Source organism: Salvelinus sp. IW2-2015, linkage group LG23, assembly GCF_002910315.2.
Source record: "Salvelinus sp. IW2-2015 linkage group LG23, ASM291031v2, whole genome shotgun sequence".
Taxonomy (NCBI): domain Eukaryota; kingdom Metazoa; phylum Chordata; class Actinopteri; order Salmoniformes; family Salmonidae; genus Salvelinus; species Salvelinus sp. IW2-2015.
In genome coordinates, this window is record NC_036863.1 from 41,627,813 (window position 1) to 41,646,356 (window position 18,544).

Here is an 18,544-nt window from a genome sequence, read left to right on the forward strand (position 1 = left end):
AATCTTTGAAATTGTTGCATGTTGCGTTTATATTTTGGTTCAGTGTAATCATTCTGCAACCTGCACAAATGTAATTTTTATTTGGAGGCATTTTCATGGGCATGGGCTTTAAAGACCTGTCCGGTAACACGTGAGAAGTTACGGTGTAAATACTACAGTGTGGGTTTGGTTGAATTACCCAATACTGAAATTCCAAACATTGCCGATCTAAAGCAGCAGCAGCAGCATCATTGCAGGTAGTGGTGGTAATTAGTGTCGAGCGTATAGCAATGACGCGAAGCAGAGTCATGGAAGACATGGGAATAAAGGTACACTTTTTGATAGACGAGAAATAGGACAGCTTGACGGGTTTGGTGTTACTACGGACGCTTTGGAGGACATGCAGGCTACCAGTTTGCAATGAGGAAATAGCTTGTCAATTCATTCACTGTGCGAAAAATCACGTGCCAAGAGGTTATCTTGGATGTCATTGGTTACTGTATGGGTGCTGCTGTTGTCGTATTTGGGTGGAGTGATTGACTTGATTCGACCAAATACATTTAGGCTACTATAGCCTACGTAATCGAAAGTGTTAGGAGTTTGACCCCCTCTCACTTTGTGTCCTCTGAAAACCTTGATTTCAAGCGATTTTGTGGGTTAGCCAACATGTAACAGAATGGAAGCATACATACGATTTTCGCGCAGTATGGCCATGTTGGAGACAATTTGGCTGTTATGAAGCTGTAAAAGGTTTCCGTATTGCTTTATTTGTTTTCCATCTTCTGCGCTTCAATGACCAAGCTAGTTAACGGTGGTGCGCAATTCTCCGCGCTTGGTGTCGGGGGCGTTGGAATACCAAGACAACATGAACCGGGGGACAACGACCTTCGGTTAGGGATCAGCCCGTATGGAGAGACCTCTCACTTCGCAGCCTTCAATCTCATTGCCGCGTGTCAAGACATTGCCCCCGCACAGAAGTCCCAGTTTGTTCCCCAAGTTTCTGGATACGCAGCTGCGCTAGGAAGCCACTACGGAGGCCACATCGGTTCACATGGATACAGAGCTATCGATTCCAGGAATTTTACGTTTACCTATCGCACTCCAGACATTGTCGATTCCGCAGCAAGAGATACTCGGCACGGACTTTTCAGCCGCACCGCAACAGCAAGTGTGCGAATTCCCCCAAGGATCTCTGAAAACCGAGCGCACACTCTATTTTCGTCTATAGGTGAACAGAGCGCATCCCCAAATGGATACATGGCGAATAGCAGGGCGCATTTGGGTACACAGGGAGACATATACGTGGGAGCAGATCCGCATCAACCTGTCTCGGGCCCGCATCCGCATTTCAGTGATACCCAGCGACACTTTGGTCACAATGTGGACATGGGCATGAGAGTGACAACACAGACTGGTCACGGTGCTTTCTTTCGATACATGCGACAGCACTCTAAGCAGGATGTCACTTGTAAATGGATAGATGCGAATCAGACGAATCAAACCCAAAAAACGTGCGGCAAGATGTTTTGCTGTACGTCCGAGCTGGTTACGCACGTCTCCATGGATCACGTCGGCGGTCCAGACCAGAGTCTGCATACTTGCTTTTGGGAGGATTGTCCGAGAGAAGGCAAATCTTTTAAAGCGAAGTATAAACTAGTCAATCACATTCGTGTACACACTGGAGAAAAGCCATTCAGTTGTCCCTTTCATGGCTGTGGGAAAATGTTTGCCAGGTCGGAAAATTTGAAAATACATAAGAGGATTCATACGGGTAATGAGCCTGCCATATATGCTATAAAACCAACCGGCCTAACACGCAATATGTCATGTTTTATTTGAACTTGGTTGAAGTTACAATGTTCTTTGTTTAAGACTGCTATGGGTCCAACTTTGGCCAATTACCAGTCAATAGGCCTATCCAACTGCAACTTTGACCTACAACGCATTACAATTTCTGAACTCCACGTCTATGTTAAAATTAGGCTACATATTTTCTTTGGCAGGTGAGAAGCCCTTCAAATGCGAATTCGAAGGCTGCGACAGGCGGTTCGCAAATAGCAGCGACAGAAAAAAACACATGCACGTTCATACCTCAGACAAGCCATACATCTGCAAGCTGTGCGACAAGGCCTACACTCATCCCAGCTCTCTGAGGAAACACTCGAAGGTAAGCCATCTTTTCTGGAGAATGAATGCAAATGTACCGGTAACTGCCAAAATAAAGGAAACACCAACATAAAGTGTCAATAGGGCGTTAGGCCATCAGGAGACAGAACAGCTTCAATTAACCTTGGCATAGAGTGTCTGGGGGTTGCGACACCATTCTTCCACGATAAATTCCATCATTTTGTGTTTTGATGATTGTGGTGGAAAACGCTGTCTCAGGCACCGCTCCATAATCTCCCATAAATGTTCAATTGGGTTAAGATCTGGTGACTGAGACCGCCGTGGCATATGGTTTACATCGTTTTCATGCTCATCAAACCATTGTGACCGCTCATGCCTTATGGATGGGAGCGTTGTCATCCTATGAGGGCTATCCAAAGTAATGGCCTGCCCAGTATTTTTATACATGACCCTAAGCATGATGGGACGTTAATTGCTTAATTAACTCAGGAACCACACCTGTGTGGAAGCAACTGCTTTCAATAGACATGTTATCCCTCATTTACTCACGTGTTTCCGTTATTTTGGCCGTTACCTGTAGGCCTATATGACCTAGAAATCACGTTTCTGCATTATTTCAATGTTTTTTTTAAACACACACAAAACATTACAAACACAACGGAAGGACTACATAGGCATTTTTTTTCAATCAATTGGATCAATCAAAAAAATAAAGTTTTAAATTATCAAATGTACAATAAATGTTCTCACTTCGCAGGTTCACAAATCTCAAACCTCGGAGAACTCCCCAACGGGAACTTCTGGATATGAGTCGTCCACGCCACCAGCTCCGTGTAGACCTACATCCTCAACCATCGAAGACTCGACAAAAACATCCATGCTGCTGGTCAAGCGTCATAAGTCAATATTCAAAGAGGACCTCTCAACCAATTTGGTTGAATGGTACGTTTGAAAGGGTTAACTGTCCAAGTGTAAACACTAAAACGTCAATAGAATCTACGTTTGCCAAGTTTTCAACAAAGTTACAGAAAACACAGGGTATAGGCCTATGCATTGCCTTAGTGTTACGCTTCAAAGGCGCCATCATAAAATTTTGTAATTTTGGAGTCATTTCTATTCTGTATCCCCCCTCCCAAATGTTTGGAAAAGTCTTATCCTTGGAATAGACTACACATTGACTGTATAATAGATGAAAATGTGACCCACACAAAGCCTTTAAATTAATAGGCAGGCCTCTATATAAGCCTCTAGGCTACTGATAAATAGACAAATAAATGAATACACGATGAAAGACACAAAAATATACGAAATGAAGAAGCAAAAGCCAAATAGGCCTATAGTATAAAAAGAAAGAAGGAAAGCAGATGACCGAGGAAATGTATTAATAGATAGAGTTGAAGAACAGTATAGGCTCATTTGCATGTTAATAGGCTCGCGCTAGCCTATTTTAGCTCTTTCGTCAGAATCCGTTTTAAGACAGAAAAAGATAGGTCTACTGTGGTCGACATTCCATGTCGCCTTTAGAAAAGAACAACATAAAAATGAATGGCTTCATTTCTCTATCTTAAAATATACCGTTTATAATATCATTTATTTAATTGTATTTTTGTTGGAACGTATTATAATGTTGGTGTATACATTTTACGGATATAAATCAATCAAATACAAATTATATTTCGTAAGTTCATAAGAGGCATGCAACTTCAGTCAAAACTTTAATAAGAAAAATGTTTATGGGCATTTTATACGATGTTGAGTCTAACTTAGATAAGATCCATTTGTAGAGATGTTTAGGCGTTTATTTTTTAGATTTTGGAGTCGTAACCTACCTTTTGCTAAATGATTCCCAAGATCCAGTATTTGAGGACAATGCTAAAGTTGACAACCCATTACTGCCCACAAGACACAAAATAATCTGAAAGTATTCAGTTGGACATCAAGGGAAAGGTTTTAAACAAGCAATTTAAATACATCTGGTATAGGCCTAGTATGTTGTTCAGTTCGTCAAACTAGCATCAGATTCAGACTCAAGTAGACATCTGTTGTTTTCCCCGCTGGAATTCAAAAATTAAATGAAAGCTAAATGTAAACTGCCATAGAACAAGGCGAAAGTTTAATAAATATCAGGAACAATAAAATAAATTACATAAATCTGACCTTTAAAAATGGTGGCCTTTAATTTATGGCTCGTTGATTTGTTGGAAAGGATTCCATCGGTGCAGTGTATCCCAAATGGCCAATAAATTGGTACTACTTTAATTCTCCTTTCCCTGTTTATTTATCATGATGCTGTGCATTGTGTAGATCCATACACTAATCTGCTCTCAATATAGCCTATGAGATATCGTCTGCTTAGAAAATGAAGACATTGTGTTGAAATACCTGGATATCCCTTATCAGATTATTATAATGAATGCCATTTTGACGATGAGCACGGGAGCAGAGAGAACCCATATTTAAATCAATGCACTGCGCCGTTCATGTATTATCTATTGCAAGTGTTTATTTTACTGTTGGCCTTGAACGGGCACACAACCCTTACGCACCTCCTCAACCTACCCTTCATCTCTATTCGTCTAGATCTGCTGGCTTAGCTCGCACTACGTTCTAAGAGGATCAACCGATATAAGCAGTTTCCAACGGCCCTTTGTCACGCAAGTGTCTGTGTCATCGTTGAGGGGGTCTAGTCGTGTTGATTTCTAAAGGATAGCCTGGCTGTGCCAATGTCAACAGACTTCCTGTCGGTTCTGCGTTTTGGGGGACAACCTCACAAGTATCAAATGTGTACTCAGTAATTTCACCGCAATTTCCCAAGCGATTGAGTAATCATGCTTGCCACATATTTGTTTTCGATTTTTTTTTTTTCAAAGTTCCCCCATATCTTCATCTTCCCTGTTCTCCTGCTTCCTCTTCACCATACTCATCCTCATTGACCTCCACGGCACTGTTCTGAGGAGACTCCTGTCATAGGAGAGGAGCGGTCAGCCATGGTGGTGGTGGTGGTGAAGGTTGTGGTGACAGGCTCGAGCCTGCAGTAATTGCGCCCCTGCTGAGGTGCTGGCCTGTCTTGGATCAGGGCCCAGCAGGAGGGGGGCCCCTGACCCTGCAACCATGGAAACAGCCAGGGGAGGAGGAGGAGGCGAGGGGCCTAACCAGTCACAGACTAAGACCTCCTACTGGCTCTTCTCTCATCTCTCATACTCACTCAACTGAACAAAAATGAATCTTCCACCTCTTTGGAACATTTGGAAGAGGAGAAACTGATGAACAAATATGAAATTCCATCTACAGTTGAGGCTGATGAGGAGGGAAGGGAAGTTAGAGACCTAGCATTCACAAAACCGTTTATAATCAACGGTTTTGACTATAAAACCGTTCAGATAATTAGTTGATTAACTGGAGACCGGTGAGAAACAGAAAATTAAACTATTTGTTAAACATTATAGGTCCTCATCATTCATCAAAAATGTTGCTCCGCTTTTCTGATTCCAAAGTATTTTTTTCCCCTCTCTGTGTGTGCGTGCATGCATTTGTGTCTACTCCCCTTCATGACTTTTAAACTTATTTTCAACAGTCTCTCCTCTCAGTGCCAGACCAAGCCTCCGAGCTAGTAGGGTACACATCTACCCCTGACCACCTGCTGGGCTCAGAGCACTGGCCCAGTCTATGACTCTCTCCCCCCTCCATCATGGTCCCCTCCCTCTACAGACATTTGCTTTGGTCCCTATTTTTGTCCACTTTCCTATCTTCACATCTGGGTCATTTTGGACAGATAGATGAGCTATTGCTATATTATAAGCCCCAGTAGCTGTATGCAGAAAGAAGAGGAAGAATCAACTTCACAGGACTGTCACATAAAAAGGAGGGCGGATACATCATGAATCACATGGGTTTGAAGTGGGTCATGTCTAGATGGGATTCCAGCTTTTGTCAAATTGATCTTTAGATGTATCTTTTCTTTTGGGCATTTTAGCTAACCCTAACCCTTTCCTAACCTGCCACGTTTATTCTCCTAACCTGCTGCGTAAGTTCTCCTAAACATGCTACGAGAAGTCAATTCTGACAAAAGCTGAAACCCTTCTAGCCATGATCTTAGAAGTGGTTTACCTCTGCTCGTGGCATTCCATTGTGAGGTGTGGTTCATTAGTGATAAAAGCCCATTCGGGCTCATAGTGCCATCTAGTGGTGAAAAGGAGATGTAGCGGGCAGCCTTTCAGCAGGGTGACGGTCCAAATAACACTGAATCTTCCTTTACACACGATCTTTGTAAAACATCTTTATTAAACAAGTCACTACATCAATGATAACCCAATGTCAAAGTGTAACAATGTTCATAGATAAAGAAAAGGTTAGGAGCCCCCTATCAGAGCCTCTTAATAATGTGACAACCATCTTGTAAAAGAATGGTGATTCTCAACATGAATACCGGGACCGTTGTGAATGTTACTGTGTTTGAACATGCGTCCACAACAAGGCATCCGGGTTCTAGTTACATGTGAGAGAACCCATGATGAACAATGGGTTGTCATCTCATAATCTACATCGGAAACACTGCCATCAAGTTCTGCAGACACATCAACTCACCCACCGCTTGGTACAAAGATGATATACAGGAGATCTTACATCTGGTGGTATGTGGGGTGCTGGGTTTACTAAAACGGATGAATGTTTTTATCTCTACAGTCTCCAACATAGGTCAATGTTACAGCAGGCTGCCACCTTGTGGCTGAACAGCACACATTCAACCGCAGGGTGAAGGAAAAGGTTGCTGCGATATATATGACCAGGGGCGAAAATCTGATATCAACCTTGGAGGGGACAATTACATGAAATTTTCTCAGGAGCAATTCCTGAGGGGGACACCAAAAGTAGTGCTGTAACACATAGACTATGTTGTAATATGTTAAATGTATATTGAGGGACCATAATCACTACTACTGGATAATTGTTAGGTACAGTAGTTAACTGAAGGGTTGTCCCAACTTGTTTAAATCATTATAATACTACTAATAATAATAGTTTTATAAGCAGTGTTCCTTATCAGTGCAGTGTTCCTCTCTCTTGAAACGTCAACACTCTGTTTGCAAGAGTTTGCGGTTCTATAAATTGTGGGTGTGGCTGATATGGTTTTGTGTCATCACTGAGGTAACTGGACGATGCTGTGCCACTGTCCCCTATACTGGTGCTGCTGGCAACAAGGGTGACACCTGGTCCTGCCGTGCTGTGACACGTCCTCTGAAGTCTCTCTCCTTGGTCTTTCCCTTTCACCACCCTCACTGACTCACAGTCTGTCTCCTAGAAAATAATAAGGTGTTTGCTGTACTCCTAACTACCGGTACCCAAAACTCCACAATTAATCACAACAGCAATACCATTGCCTTAACAAATCTTGTTCAGTCACCAGTTTAAGTTGAGAGTGGGGGTATCCATGGCATTTTCCAATTATGTCCCTATTTTACAAATCAAAAAAATGGAGAACCTTTCATAATGTTGCCAAACAAAGACTCAACAAACTTACCTGAGACTCCCTGTCTCTGCCAGTCTGTCCCTGCATATCTGTCCCCAGTTCTGCTGTCTGTGTGCCATCTGTTGCCTGCTCTGCCTAATGACATACATTGTGAAACATTTCCATTAGCATTTCACTTCTTTCTTATGAACATTTTATAAACTGGTCTTTGAGATATTAGGCTACTAGAGTTCTTACTTTGCGTTTTGGTGTACTGAAAAATACTCTGATGTCCGTCTTTTTACTTTTTTCTGACATTTTTCTACCCTGGCTGGCTGATCGGTCTAGCTGCACACACACATTTACACAACACATGCTGCAACGTTTTGAAATTTTAACATAGTTTGTTTCATATTGGCAGGCTTCCAACAATAGTTGAATTTGCAAAGCTAGCGAGCACCAATTCCGTTTCTGTGGTGTTTGCTATAATCTTTGCTACCTGGTTAAAGGTGAAAAAATAAAAAATTCACTAGCGACAATTTAGCTTTTGCAACGAGACCATTAAATATATTTAAGACAATGGTATAAGAGAGTGTAGTTCTGTTCAGTTTGGACTTCAGTTTATCGCTAACCTTATCACAGGGACTTTGAAGCACTACAGCTGCATGCTAATTTTGGAATATACTGACGATAGCAAATATTCCATCTTTGACGACGCCACATAAATGGAATAGGTACTAGCTAGCTTGATAGTTAATGTTTGCTTTAGTTTGCGCGCTAGCTCTGCAAATTCAGCTAGTGTGTGAACCCTGCAACATTAAAAAAATATATACATTGCTAAGGCACGATTGACTGGATTACCTCACGTCAGTTACGTACAYTGAGTGCCTTTCGGACAGTAGATACGAACCCTCTATTACCTTGCCAGCTAAAGAACTGGCAGTGGATCAAACCATTGTGAGGCAAAGGGCGGGGGGGTCACAATCTTGTGAAACTTAAAAACGCGCTATTAAGTGTCTATAATCAGCACAAGTGCTTTCATTGCGTATTATTAATATTATTGAAATTACATAGTTATGTTTACAGTGATATATTGGGGGGGACAAATCATATTTTTCCCAGGATGGGGGGGTCGTGTCCCCCCTGGGATTTCCGCCTATGTATATGACAGAGCATTTACACATCCAGGTGACAAATAACACCATCTAACGAAAAGAGAGATACTTATGTATCTCCAGTTTGCAGCAGAATAGATAACTTCCCCTATCATATCATATTTTGCAGTGTGGGGCACCATGTGTTTTGGCTCATATGAGCAGGGGAGTGGGCTCTTTCTCCACGGCCCAAAATACCTCTGTTCCTCAAGGGGTGTAGTGCACAACCAGGACCAGGTCAGGTTTCTCTCTCTGCTGGCCACATGTCTGAGTCTTCGAGGAGGTCCCACTGCCGTCCAGAGGCTCGCGTGTACCAGGCTCCTCTGGGGCTGGAGAGTTGCCATTAGGGCCAACCACTCGGCTGCTGGGCAGGGTGTGGAGGGTGTGGCTGCCTGCTGGCTCTGACCCACAGCTCATGAAGGCCAGGAAGCACCTGTAGAACTGGCACACATGACATCATCAATGCGTCCACTGTGTAATAACGGAGTACTGACGTAAAAGGTTTCCCCCATTTCCATATCAAATCACTGAGAAGTAGAACAATGGCCAGTGTCCCGTTGATAAGCCTTTTACCTGGTTATTTAAAAGCCCATATATGACAGGGTTGAGAAAGGTGCTACTTTTGGCAAGGATGGAGGGGACAATGCTTGTGGTGGGGCTGACCAGGCCAACCTGGCCGAAGGTGGCCAGCAGAGCCACCACCCCGTAGGGCATCCAGCACAGCAGGTAGCAGGACACCATGGAGACAACCATCACCAACACATGGGTCTCCCGCCGCTGTGCAGACGACTGGTTGATTTTGGCTACCTGAGGAGATAACACATTTTATTCAAGTTACTGACAAAACCCTGTACCAAAGCCTCACTACCATCGGGTCATTAACAGTCTCAGTGGTCAGGTTTAGGTTATAGTGACAGCAGTGTAAAAGGCTGCCTCGTGATGTCAGTATATCAGGGAATGAACACATAAAACACGCTTATTTCATGTGTACGCGGGGAAATCATATAACCATTACACAGACAGTCATAGGGTGTGAGCTTTAACCTAGAAAAACAGGCATAGAAGCTAGAGGTCATGGTTAATAATGGCTAAAAAGTGATGGTCAAATCCCCATGGGATAGGCTCGAGTCCTGAAATCGAATGGTTAAATGATAGAAGACAACACTGATTCTGAGATGTGCATCAGTCCCCGTTGTGCAGTAAAACTATATGATCATTGATCTACTCCTTGAAGTCTATACATATTCTGTTTGCCCACTTAAGAAACGATGATGTCATGACCTCTAATGTTTTTCTGCACAAGTGGTCCCCATGAAATCCATGAATCATTTGATATGCTGCATGTAACTAATAGTTCTCCCTGCATGGTAAACAATAGGTAATGATGAGAATAGTGGGGTGGAGATAACGTCTTGTTGATGGATGTGGAACAATATTACCCCCCATCAATTACAATTTAGCAACGCAGATGTAGACTACCCAGTAACTAAAGTTGTCGCGTTTTTCCCCAAATAAGAAAACGTGTCCGAAACAGAGAAATCTGGCTAAAATAAATCTCAACTTGTTTACATGAATGAAAAGTAATCTCTCATCTTAATAGTCGAACCACAACAAATATACGGCACACTGGAGTGGAACAAGCCTTGACACCTGACAAAGGAAATCAAACACAGCTGGGGGTGTAAATCAACAACCTCGTGTCAATTTCTGCTGTCATTCCAACTTGTCAGCCACCTGCAGCGCAGTCATTATTGAGTCCTACGGACTTGCTGAGAAAGTCTAGCTGTACTGAAGACTGCCTAATGCATAAAACCACAGTAGGTATACAGTGTATAAGCGTAGCAAAACTGGTGCTCAAAATCATACCCAAGCGGCATGCATTTGTGGCCCAACACCAAGAAAACGTGTTCCTAAATGGCCACAGGGAATATCTATCTGAATGAAAGGAGAGTGAACAAAGACTTAAACGTTTATGTTAGGATATAGGACAGGCAATGTGAGTGCTCCTCCGAGCGCTTGGTTTCAGAAGGGCTTCAGAGTAACCAGGGTAATTCTGGTTACCATCAGAATGTACTCTTATGGCAGTCAGTCTTCTACAAAGAACTTCTGATGTTGTCTTGTCCTTGGTCCCTCTGTGTGACATGTGGTGTAAAAACAAGGAAGCCAGCGGTACCACAGGTTGTCGTCATTAGTGACCAATGATAGACACATTCAATCTGGATGAAAAATAATCCCCGGGGTGATTCATTCATGAGACCTATACGAGCTCTGGCCACCAAGACGGACTACTTTCAGACAGGTTGCGTCAGCTGCGATCTCAATCAACCTCAGCTCTCCCCGTCTCCCGCCCAACCTTCCGCCACAAGGCGAAGGACACCACCTCAAAGGGCACCGTGTTGTGGATGAGCCATATTTGAGTTAAGGCTGACAGCCTGTTGTAAACCTGACCTCTCTAGGCATATTTTTCCCCCTGGAGGAAAGACAGACGGTGTCATTGCCACAACCGCTGTTACTCATCTTCTATATATTTTCCACAAAAAATGTGTGAGAGTCAAGCATCCTTTATGTTTTCATTTGTTTATGTCCCAAATCTCTCACTATTGCATTAGTAGAAAGGTGGACTAGCAAGCTTGCCTCGCTTTCAGAGTGAGGACTGCAAGCTGGCAGAACTGAGCATTAATGATGTTGGCCACTAGATTTTCACAGCTGTCCCAACATGATAAATGGTTTCATTGGACTGAACGTGTGGTTCAAGGATTTCTTGCTAATATATTTAACTAAGGTCTGCTATACAAACATTGCGACATTTCCACTTCCTGCTTTTTCAATAATTTTCTCTGTCTTTAATATTTCACCATAACATGTGGAATCTATTCATTCTGCTGTGATCACACAGTCCTTAAGATCACACAGTCCTAAAGATCACACAGCCCTAAAGATCACACAGCCCTAAAGAGCACACAGTCCTAAAGATCACACAGTCCTAAAGATCACACAGTCCTAAAGATCACACAGCCCTAAAGATCCCACACAGTCCTAAGATCACAGTCCTAAAGATCACACAGCCCTAAAGATCACACAGTCCTAAAGAGCACACAGTCCTAAAGATCACACAGTCCTAAAGATCACACAGCCCTAGAGATCACACAGTCCTAAAGATTTAGTAGTTTATCTTTTTTATTTATTAACAAAACACATTGGGAGGTGTGCAAAAAATTCCCTTCAGTGACACATCAGAGACATGATAGGAAATAGAGTGTAAGTGCTGCAATTCAAGGACCGTTTTTTAAAATGTATTTGTGCTGCCTTGATCGTAATCAGTTTTCTACACATGTCAGGCAGCAAGCTGAAGCACTCTGAGCAGTCTTTTGGGAGCGGTCTAGGACAGGGCCGTGGCAGATTGATGGCTCTCTGGAGAGGGAGGTGAAATATGCTTTTTGAGAGACAGATGCTGCCATCAGAGAGGGGTGAAGATGTTTACTCGGGGCAAAGCTATTTGAAAACTCCTTCAGCACACCAACGACGTTGTTTGTGTGACAAACAGTCGAAGAGACATAATCAACCTTGACATGATTGTCATTGTGGCCATTGTCATTTTCACATGCAAGCACGCCCACCATCATCATCAAAATTCTCACCATGATCAATATAATCCGTACAGCGTAAACCAACAACACTGACTCACCCCGCGGATGGCAAAGACGATCTTCCCATAGCAGAACATCATGAGCAGCAGGGGAAGCAGGAGGCAGAAGATGAAGAGGCAGGTAACATAGGAGATGTTCCTAGAAGAGCGCTGGTGCCACTGCACTGAGCACGTGGTGCCTGGCCCCTCTGGACCGTAGCTGCTCCAGCCAAAGAAAGGTGGCACCGTCCACACCAAGGAGTAGAGCCAGGCGCCCGCGATGGCCAGCCAGGCCTTCTTGTAGTCAGACGGGTCAGCCTTTGTGTAACACAATATCGTGGAGTAGCGCTCGTAGGAGAGGATTGCCAGGGATACTAGAGAAACGATGCCTGCACAGAGAAATGGATGGAGGTAGAGTTGTAGCTTTGGTGAGCATAATGCTACATTCAAACGTAAAGGTTATGCAATACACTGTCCAGAATGTCTACATGGAGTAGATTACCAATTGGCCATTGCAATGCATGTGGCACACACATTCACATGCTTGAGCATAGAGGAAGTAAATGTTTTCACATTGCAATCCTTAACTCATACCCTTGCACTCTAAAACCTGTCATATAAATTACACTCTGTCTCCAGATGTCAGCATTTTAAGTCCTGAGCAAGCCCAGGTTACTCCACTTGGTGTATGAAAGGCATGCAGGGCATGCACAGGAGCACAATGTTGATCATTTCCGCTGTGGCAAAAAATCCAGTCAGCTAAATATGATGTAGGTATGATTCTAATGGTTAGTTGGTATATTGTTGAGCTATGGACAAAATACAGTGTAAACTTAGACCTACATAACAAAAAAATACAAACATGTATCAAGAAAGACTGGTTTGACTCGGGAACACTTGACTCAAAATACAGTATGTCTCTTTACCAGTCAAACTGACTGTAGTGTGTCTCGAAGATCAAAACTGTTCGTTGCTTATTTACTGTTATGTTAATTCATCATCCATCACATTCAAGACTACATGTAGCATCTCTCACACAGGGCAGAGAGCATGGCGTGAGGGGACCTGTTGAAACATGAGATGACGTACTTTTCTCCCTCGGATTCCAATCTCTCTGAAACGTTACCAGTATGAATAGGATAGGAAGCTTATAGATCACCAAGTCAACTCACCGAAAAGCGAGTTGGCGAAACCGTACCATTTGCACCCGTGGGCTCCGATGAGCCATCTGCCATAGAGGCTCGCGGCAAAACTAAAGGGAGTTCCGAAGATACACACCAGCATGTCGCTCACACTGATGTTGAGCAGGATGAGGTTGATGGGCGTCCTCAGCACCTGAAACCGCGCAAAGACGAGAAGGACGAATAAGTTGCTGAGGAATCCCAACAGGAAAATGACACCGAGAAACACGGCTACCACTGTGTGCCCTGTCCTGCCGAGTTCGGACTGCTCCCTGGACATGAGAGTGTCGCGGACACTGTCATTAGCGCTGAGGTTCGTCCCGGAGCTGTCCTCGGTGCTAAAATTTAAGTTGCTGTTCTCAACTACCATGGTAGCACTTGCTGAGTTGGTGGCGCTGGACGAGTAATTTCAAGTGGCCGGGGGAGAATTGTCCTGGATCTCCCACTCACACCTTGTCAGTGCAAACATGGGCAATAAATATCAGTCGCCTGCCTGCAGATTTCAGTTTCTCCTGCTCTCGCTTGCAGCTCTACAGATGTAGGCTCTTAATTTGATCAGTCTTTTGGTGCTGAGAATGTTCCTGCACAGAAGGAAATGCAAATTGATAGTGTATTCAAGGTTTAAAAAGGCTTCTAAAGTTTGTAATATTCACTTTAAAATGTCAGACTTGATTTGCCCTAACGAAAAATGTAACCAGTACAACAAATGTCCATTAGGCCTGATTCTAATACTCATAATTCACATTTCCTGTTGCTTTAGGATTATTTTACTGTTGTAGCAAACTGGCTCAAATTAAAATCATACATCTGTAGCTATACACTTCCAAAAGAGTACCAGGCTATCTATCGACAAAACGGCCCCAGGCGGCTCAACGCCAACTCTTTATTTATCTCACTGTCCCCTTGGCAGTTGTCTTCGTTTTAATTGAATACCATGCTACGCAAAGAACAGGGCATTACTCTAAAATACACTGAACCACAATATAAACACAACATGCAACACTTTCAAATATTTTATTGAGTTACAGTTCATTCACTATAAGGAAATCAGTCAATTTAAATACATTCGTTAGGCCCTAATCTATGGATTTCACGTGACTGGGGATACAGATGTGCATCTGTTGGTCACAGATACCTTAAAATAAAGGTAGGGGTGAGGATCAGAAAACCAGTCAGTATCTGGTGTGACCTCCATTCGCCTCATGCAATGAAACAAATCTCCTTCGCATAGAGTTGATCAGGCTGTTGATTGTGGCCTGTGGAATGTTGTCCCACTCCTCTTCAATAGCAGTGCGAAGTTGCTGAATATTGGTGGGAACTGGAACACGCTGTCGTACACGTCGATCCAGAGCAAACCAAGCATGCTCAATGGGTGACATGTCTGGTGAGTATGAAGGCCATGGAAGAACCGAGACATTTTCAGCTTCCAGGAATTCTGTACAGATCCTTGCAACATGGGGCCGTGCATTATCATGCTGAAACATGAGGTGACGGAGGTGGATGAACGGCACGACAATGGACCTCATGATCTCGTCAGGGTAACTCTGTGCATTCAAATTGCCATCCATAAAATGCAATTGTGTTCATTGTCCGTAGCTTATGCCTGCCCATACCATAACCCCAACGCCGCCATGGGGCACTCTGTTCACAACGTTGACATCAGCAAACTGTTCGCCCACACAACGCCATACACTCTGTCTGCCGTCTGCCCGGCACAGTTGATACCAGGATTCATCCATGAAGAGCACACTTCACCAGGGTCCCAGTGGCCGTCGAAGTTGAGCATTTGCCCACTGAAGTCAGGTCGAGACCCTAGTGAGGACGACGAGCACGTACATGTGCTTCCCTGAGACGGTTTCTTACAGTTTGTGCAGAAATTCTACGGTTGTGCAAACCCACAGTTTCATCAGCTGTCTGGGTGGTTGGTCTCAGACGATCCCGTAGGTGAAGAAGCCAGATGTGGAGGTCCTGGGCTGGCGTGGTTACACGTGGTCTGCGGTTGTGAGACCGGTTGGACGTGCTTCCAAATTCTCTAAAACAACGTTGGAAGCAGCTTATGGTAGAGACATTAACATTAAATTCTCTGGCAACAGCTCTGGTGGACATTCCTGCAGTCAACATGCTAATTGCACTCTTCCTCAAAACTTGAGACATCTGTGGCATTGTGTTGTGTGCACTTTTATTGTCCCCAGCACAAGGTGCACCTGTGTAATGATCATGCTGTTTAGTCATCTTCGCGATATGCTACACCTGTCAGGTGGATGGATTATCTTTGCAAAGGAGAAATGCTCACTAACAGGGATGTAAACACATTTTATTTCAGCTCATGAAACATGGGACAAACACTTTACATGTTGCGTTTATATTTTTGTTCAGTGTAGTTGTATTAACCAACAAGGGTAGGCTACGGTTAATAGACAAATGTGATTAGACGAAAACCCAAAATCGTTTCTATTCCATGAAGAAAGCACACTATTGCACTAATGCACAGAGAGTGTATTTTTACCATGAGCCGTGAGTCATGACGGAATACAAGGTGTTCTGTTGAGTGGCTAATTCCCTAATTAGTCACAACCTGCACACTTGGATAAATCATACTTTTCACAGTCAGATAATGTTACACTTATGTTCCTGTAAATATAAAAATAGCTGCATGCATGAAGTTCTGGGGCCCAAGGCTTTTATTTGAATGGGCCCTTTCTTCCTGTGGTTGTCGAAAGAGGCATCTTCTGTCTGAAGTGCCATGATACTGTCCCATCTCACGGGGCATCTCACTTTCCCCATACAGAGACACACTGCTTATCTATTGACCATGTGGAATCTGATGCCGGCGCGTCCCCCATCAAAACAGAAAGCAAGACAACACACTTGAAATAGACTGACTATCTCTTCTGGCTGTCAAGTAGAACTGCATTTCAGTGTAAACAATACTACTGTACCTCTAGCTTTGAGTATGTTGGTCATCGAAAGAGAACCTGAGAAGGCGCAATGAGGCTGCTCAAAAGCTCTTCAGATTGTTATCCGGGAGAAAGAACTTCTCTGAGCCATAACGCTCACAAGCTTCCAGGGGTCAGGATGTAACCCTTTGAGAGAGATACACCCTTGATCTCATCAGTCTCAGCAGTCTATAAGACCAGGTGTCACATCAGTGCAGCTCCTTGATCCCCTCTCTGCTTTGCTCTTCCACAGTGGTAATGAATTGTAAATCCTCAACATCGTCTCAAAAAGTAATAACTAATCCCGGAATAATACAGCAGATCAGTTGATGTAGGAGGTGGGGCCTGAGGCAAAAGGAATGAGCGGCAAATATCAGGGACCTGTAGACCTGTAAAGGCCGAGTGCAGTCAAAAATGTGATTGTCCTGTGTTTTATATATATTTCCACACGACGAGGCTGGAATAATACTGTAGAATTGTGAAAATGACGACAATGCCATTTTAGTGTAAGAGCTGTTTGAAAAGACTGCCTGAAATGTTTGCCTGTTTTGGTGGGACAGAGTTTGGCCTACCTGGTGATATTATTAGTTAATAGACCAATAAGAAAGAGTTCTAAACTTCTGTTCCAATAAGAACTCGTTTTTTTTGTTTCCCCTCCCCACTCAGACTACTCCCAGACAGTCCTAAGCAAAATTCTTGCTTGTGAAATTGCTCTTTGCTAAGGAGCTATTTTTTCATTTCTTATTTACCAATTTGATTGAAAAAAATCACAGTAAGGTACTTAATTGTTACCCAGAAATGATTTTATATTTAGATAAAAATGGCTTCATTGGACCTTTAAGAGCAGAGGCCTCATGCCCATAGGAGCCCCTCAGTTTTTTTAAATATTTAACTTTGTTTGTCACGCCCTGATCTGTTTCACCTGTCCTTGTGATTGTCTCCACCCCCTCCAGGTGTCGCTTATTTTCCGCAGTGTATTTATCCCTGTTTCCTGTCTCTCTGTGCCAGTTCATCTTGTATGTTTCTAAGTCAACCAGCGGTTTTTCTGTTCTCCTGCTTTTTGCATTCTCCTTTTTCTAGTCCTCCCGGTTTTGACCCTTGCCTGTTTCTGGACTTTGTACCTGCCTGCCAGACCATTCTGCCTGCCTTAACCTTGAGCCTATCTGTCACTCTGTACCTCCTAGACTTTGATCTGGTTTTGACCTTTTTGCCTGTCCATGACCATTCTCTTGCCTTCCCCTTTGGATTAATAAACATTGTAAGACTCCAACCATCTGCCTCCTGTGTCTGAATTTGGGTCTGGCCTTGATAGTTGTTCCTCTGTAATACTACTAGCCCCTTAGCAATTTTATTAAGTTGGTGCTAGCTAGCCCAGAAAAGTTCCCAACCTCATAACTAGCTACCAAGAAGCTAGCTGCTTTTAGCAACGCTAAAAGGGTTGGTCCTTATGCGTGGGGGAAATTGAGGAAAAACGTCTAATAGAATGTCATTTAAACAGGCTTTCCAAACGTGGGTCTGTTATAGACCTACTTCCTCTCCACTTACCTGCAACAACAAAAAAAGCAAGAACTTGTGGGGGACTTTTATTTTGACATGAGGAAAGGAGAGAGGAACTGACCCTGCTGAGGAACTGCAAAAGAGTGAAATTCTGGAGTCCTATTTTGATACAGCAACAACAGTCTACCAGTCAATCCAAAATTCATGACAATCTGGTTTAGGTTGCACATAAACATATGTTGAATTATGCATTCCTGCTGATTTTCTATGTGAATGATTTTCTAAGATCATTTTTTCCTATTGTGTGATGCCTTGGCAAAACTTTGGGTCCAACTCATTGGCTGGTGCCATCAAAACCTTTCAGCAGGGGAAAAGGTTAGTCTGGAGCCCTGACTTACTATATAATGTTGTAGTATACTGTAGAATACTACTGTATATTACACACTGTAGTATCCCTCGATCATGTGTACTGTAGGTAGTTCTTAATATTGAATTCTGTGGATAAACTGTAGAAGGCTACACTACACACTGTATTGATATGCCCAAGTTTTCATTTGCAAATACCCCGGTCATTCCCATCCCCCATATCCCAATATGTG

At 43.3% G+C, this 18,544-nt stretch overlaps 2 protein-coding genes across 3 annotated transcripts; one reads left to right on the forward strand and one right to left on the reverse strand.

Annotated features, from left to right (window-relative positions):
• The first annotated feature begins 317 nt into the window (after positions 1-317).
• LOC111951004 (zinc finger protein ZIC 3) lies at positions 318-6,695 on the forward strand. Of its 2 annotated transcripts, XM_023968959.2 has the most exons (4): positions 318-1,750; positions 1,983-2,146; positions 2,864-3,048; positions 4,687-6,695. In XM_023968959.2, coding segments are annotated over exons 1-4 (1,329 nt in total). In that variant the 5' UTR covers positions 318-771; the 3' UTR covers positions 4,688-6,695. The 2 variants fall into 2 exon arrangements, with proteins under 2 accessions (XP_023824727.1, XP_023824726.1); XM_023968958.1 differs by lacking the exon at positions 4,687-6,695 and having other exon boundaries at positions 2,864-4,365.
• A 2,021-nt stretch (positions 6,696-8,716) lies between these two features.
• Positions 8,717-13,929, reverse strand: LOC111951104 (pinopsin-like). The gene is made up of 4 exons (XM_070434291.1): positions 13,504-13,929; positions 12,392-12,720; positions 9,280-9,513; positions 8,717-9,147 (listed from the first exon to the last, which is right to left on the reverse strand). Exons 1-4 carry the CDS (start codon positions 13,880-13,882, stop codon positions 8,914-8,916), a joined length of 1,176 nt encoding a protein of 391 aa, XP_070290392.1. The 5' UTR covers positions 13,883-13,929; the 3' UTR covers positions 8,717-8,913.
• Positions 13,930-18,544: the final 4,615 nt, after the last annotated feature.

Excerpts from the sequence above, each read along its gene's own strand:
- LOC111951004 (XM_023968958.1), top strand. The coding sequence starts at position 772 with ATGACCAAGCTAGTTAACGGTGGTGCGCAATTCTCCGCGCTTGGTGTC. Across the intron at positions 1,751-1,982 it reads ACATAAGAGGATTCATACGG|GTGAGAAGCCCTTCAAATGC; the intron begins GTAATGAGCCTG and ends TTTCTTTGGCAG. Across the intron at positions 2,147-2,863 it reads CTCTGAGGAAACACTCGAAG|GTTCACAAATCTCAAACCTC; the intron begins GTAAGCCATCTT and ends CTCACTTCGCAG.
- LOC111951104 (XM_070434291.1), bottom strand. The coding sequence starts at position 13,882 with ATGGTAGTTGAGAACAGCAACTTAAATTTTAGCACCGAGGACAGCTCC. Across the intron at positions 12,721-13,503 it reads TTTCGCCAACTCGCTTTTCG|GCATCGTTTCTCTAGTATCC; the intron begins GTGAGTTGACTT and ends TTCTCTGTGCAG. Across the intron at positions 9,148-9,279 it reads ATGGGCTTTTAAATAACCAG|TTCTACAGGTGCTTCCTGGC; the intron begins GTAAAAGGCTTA and ends CATGTGTGCCAG.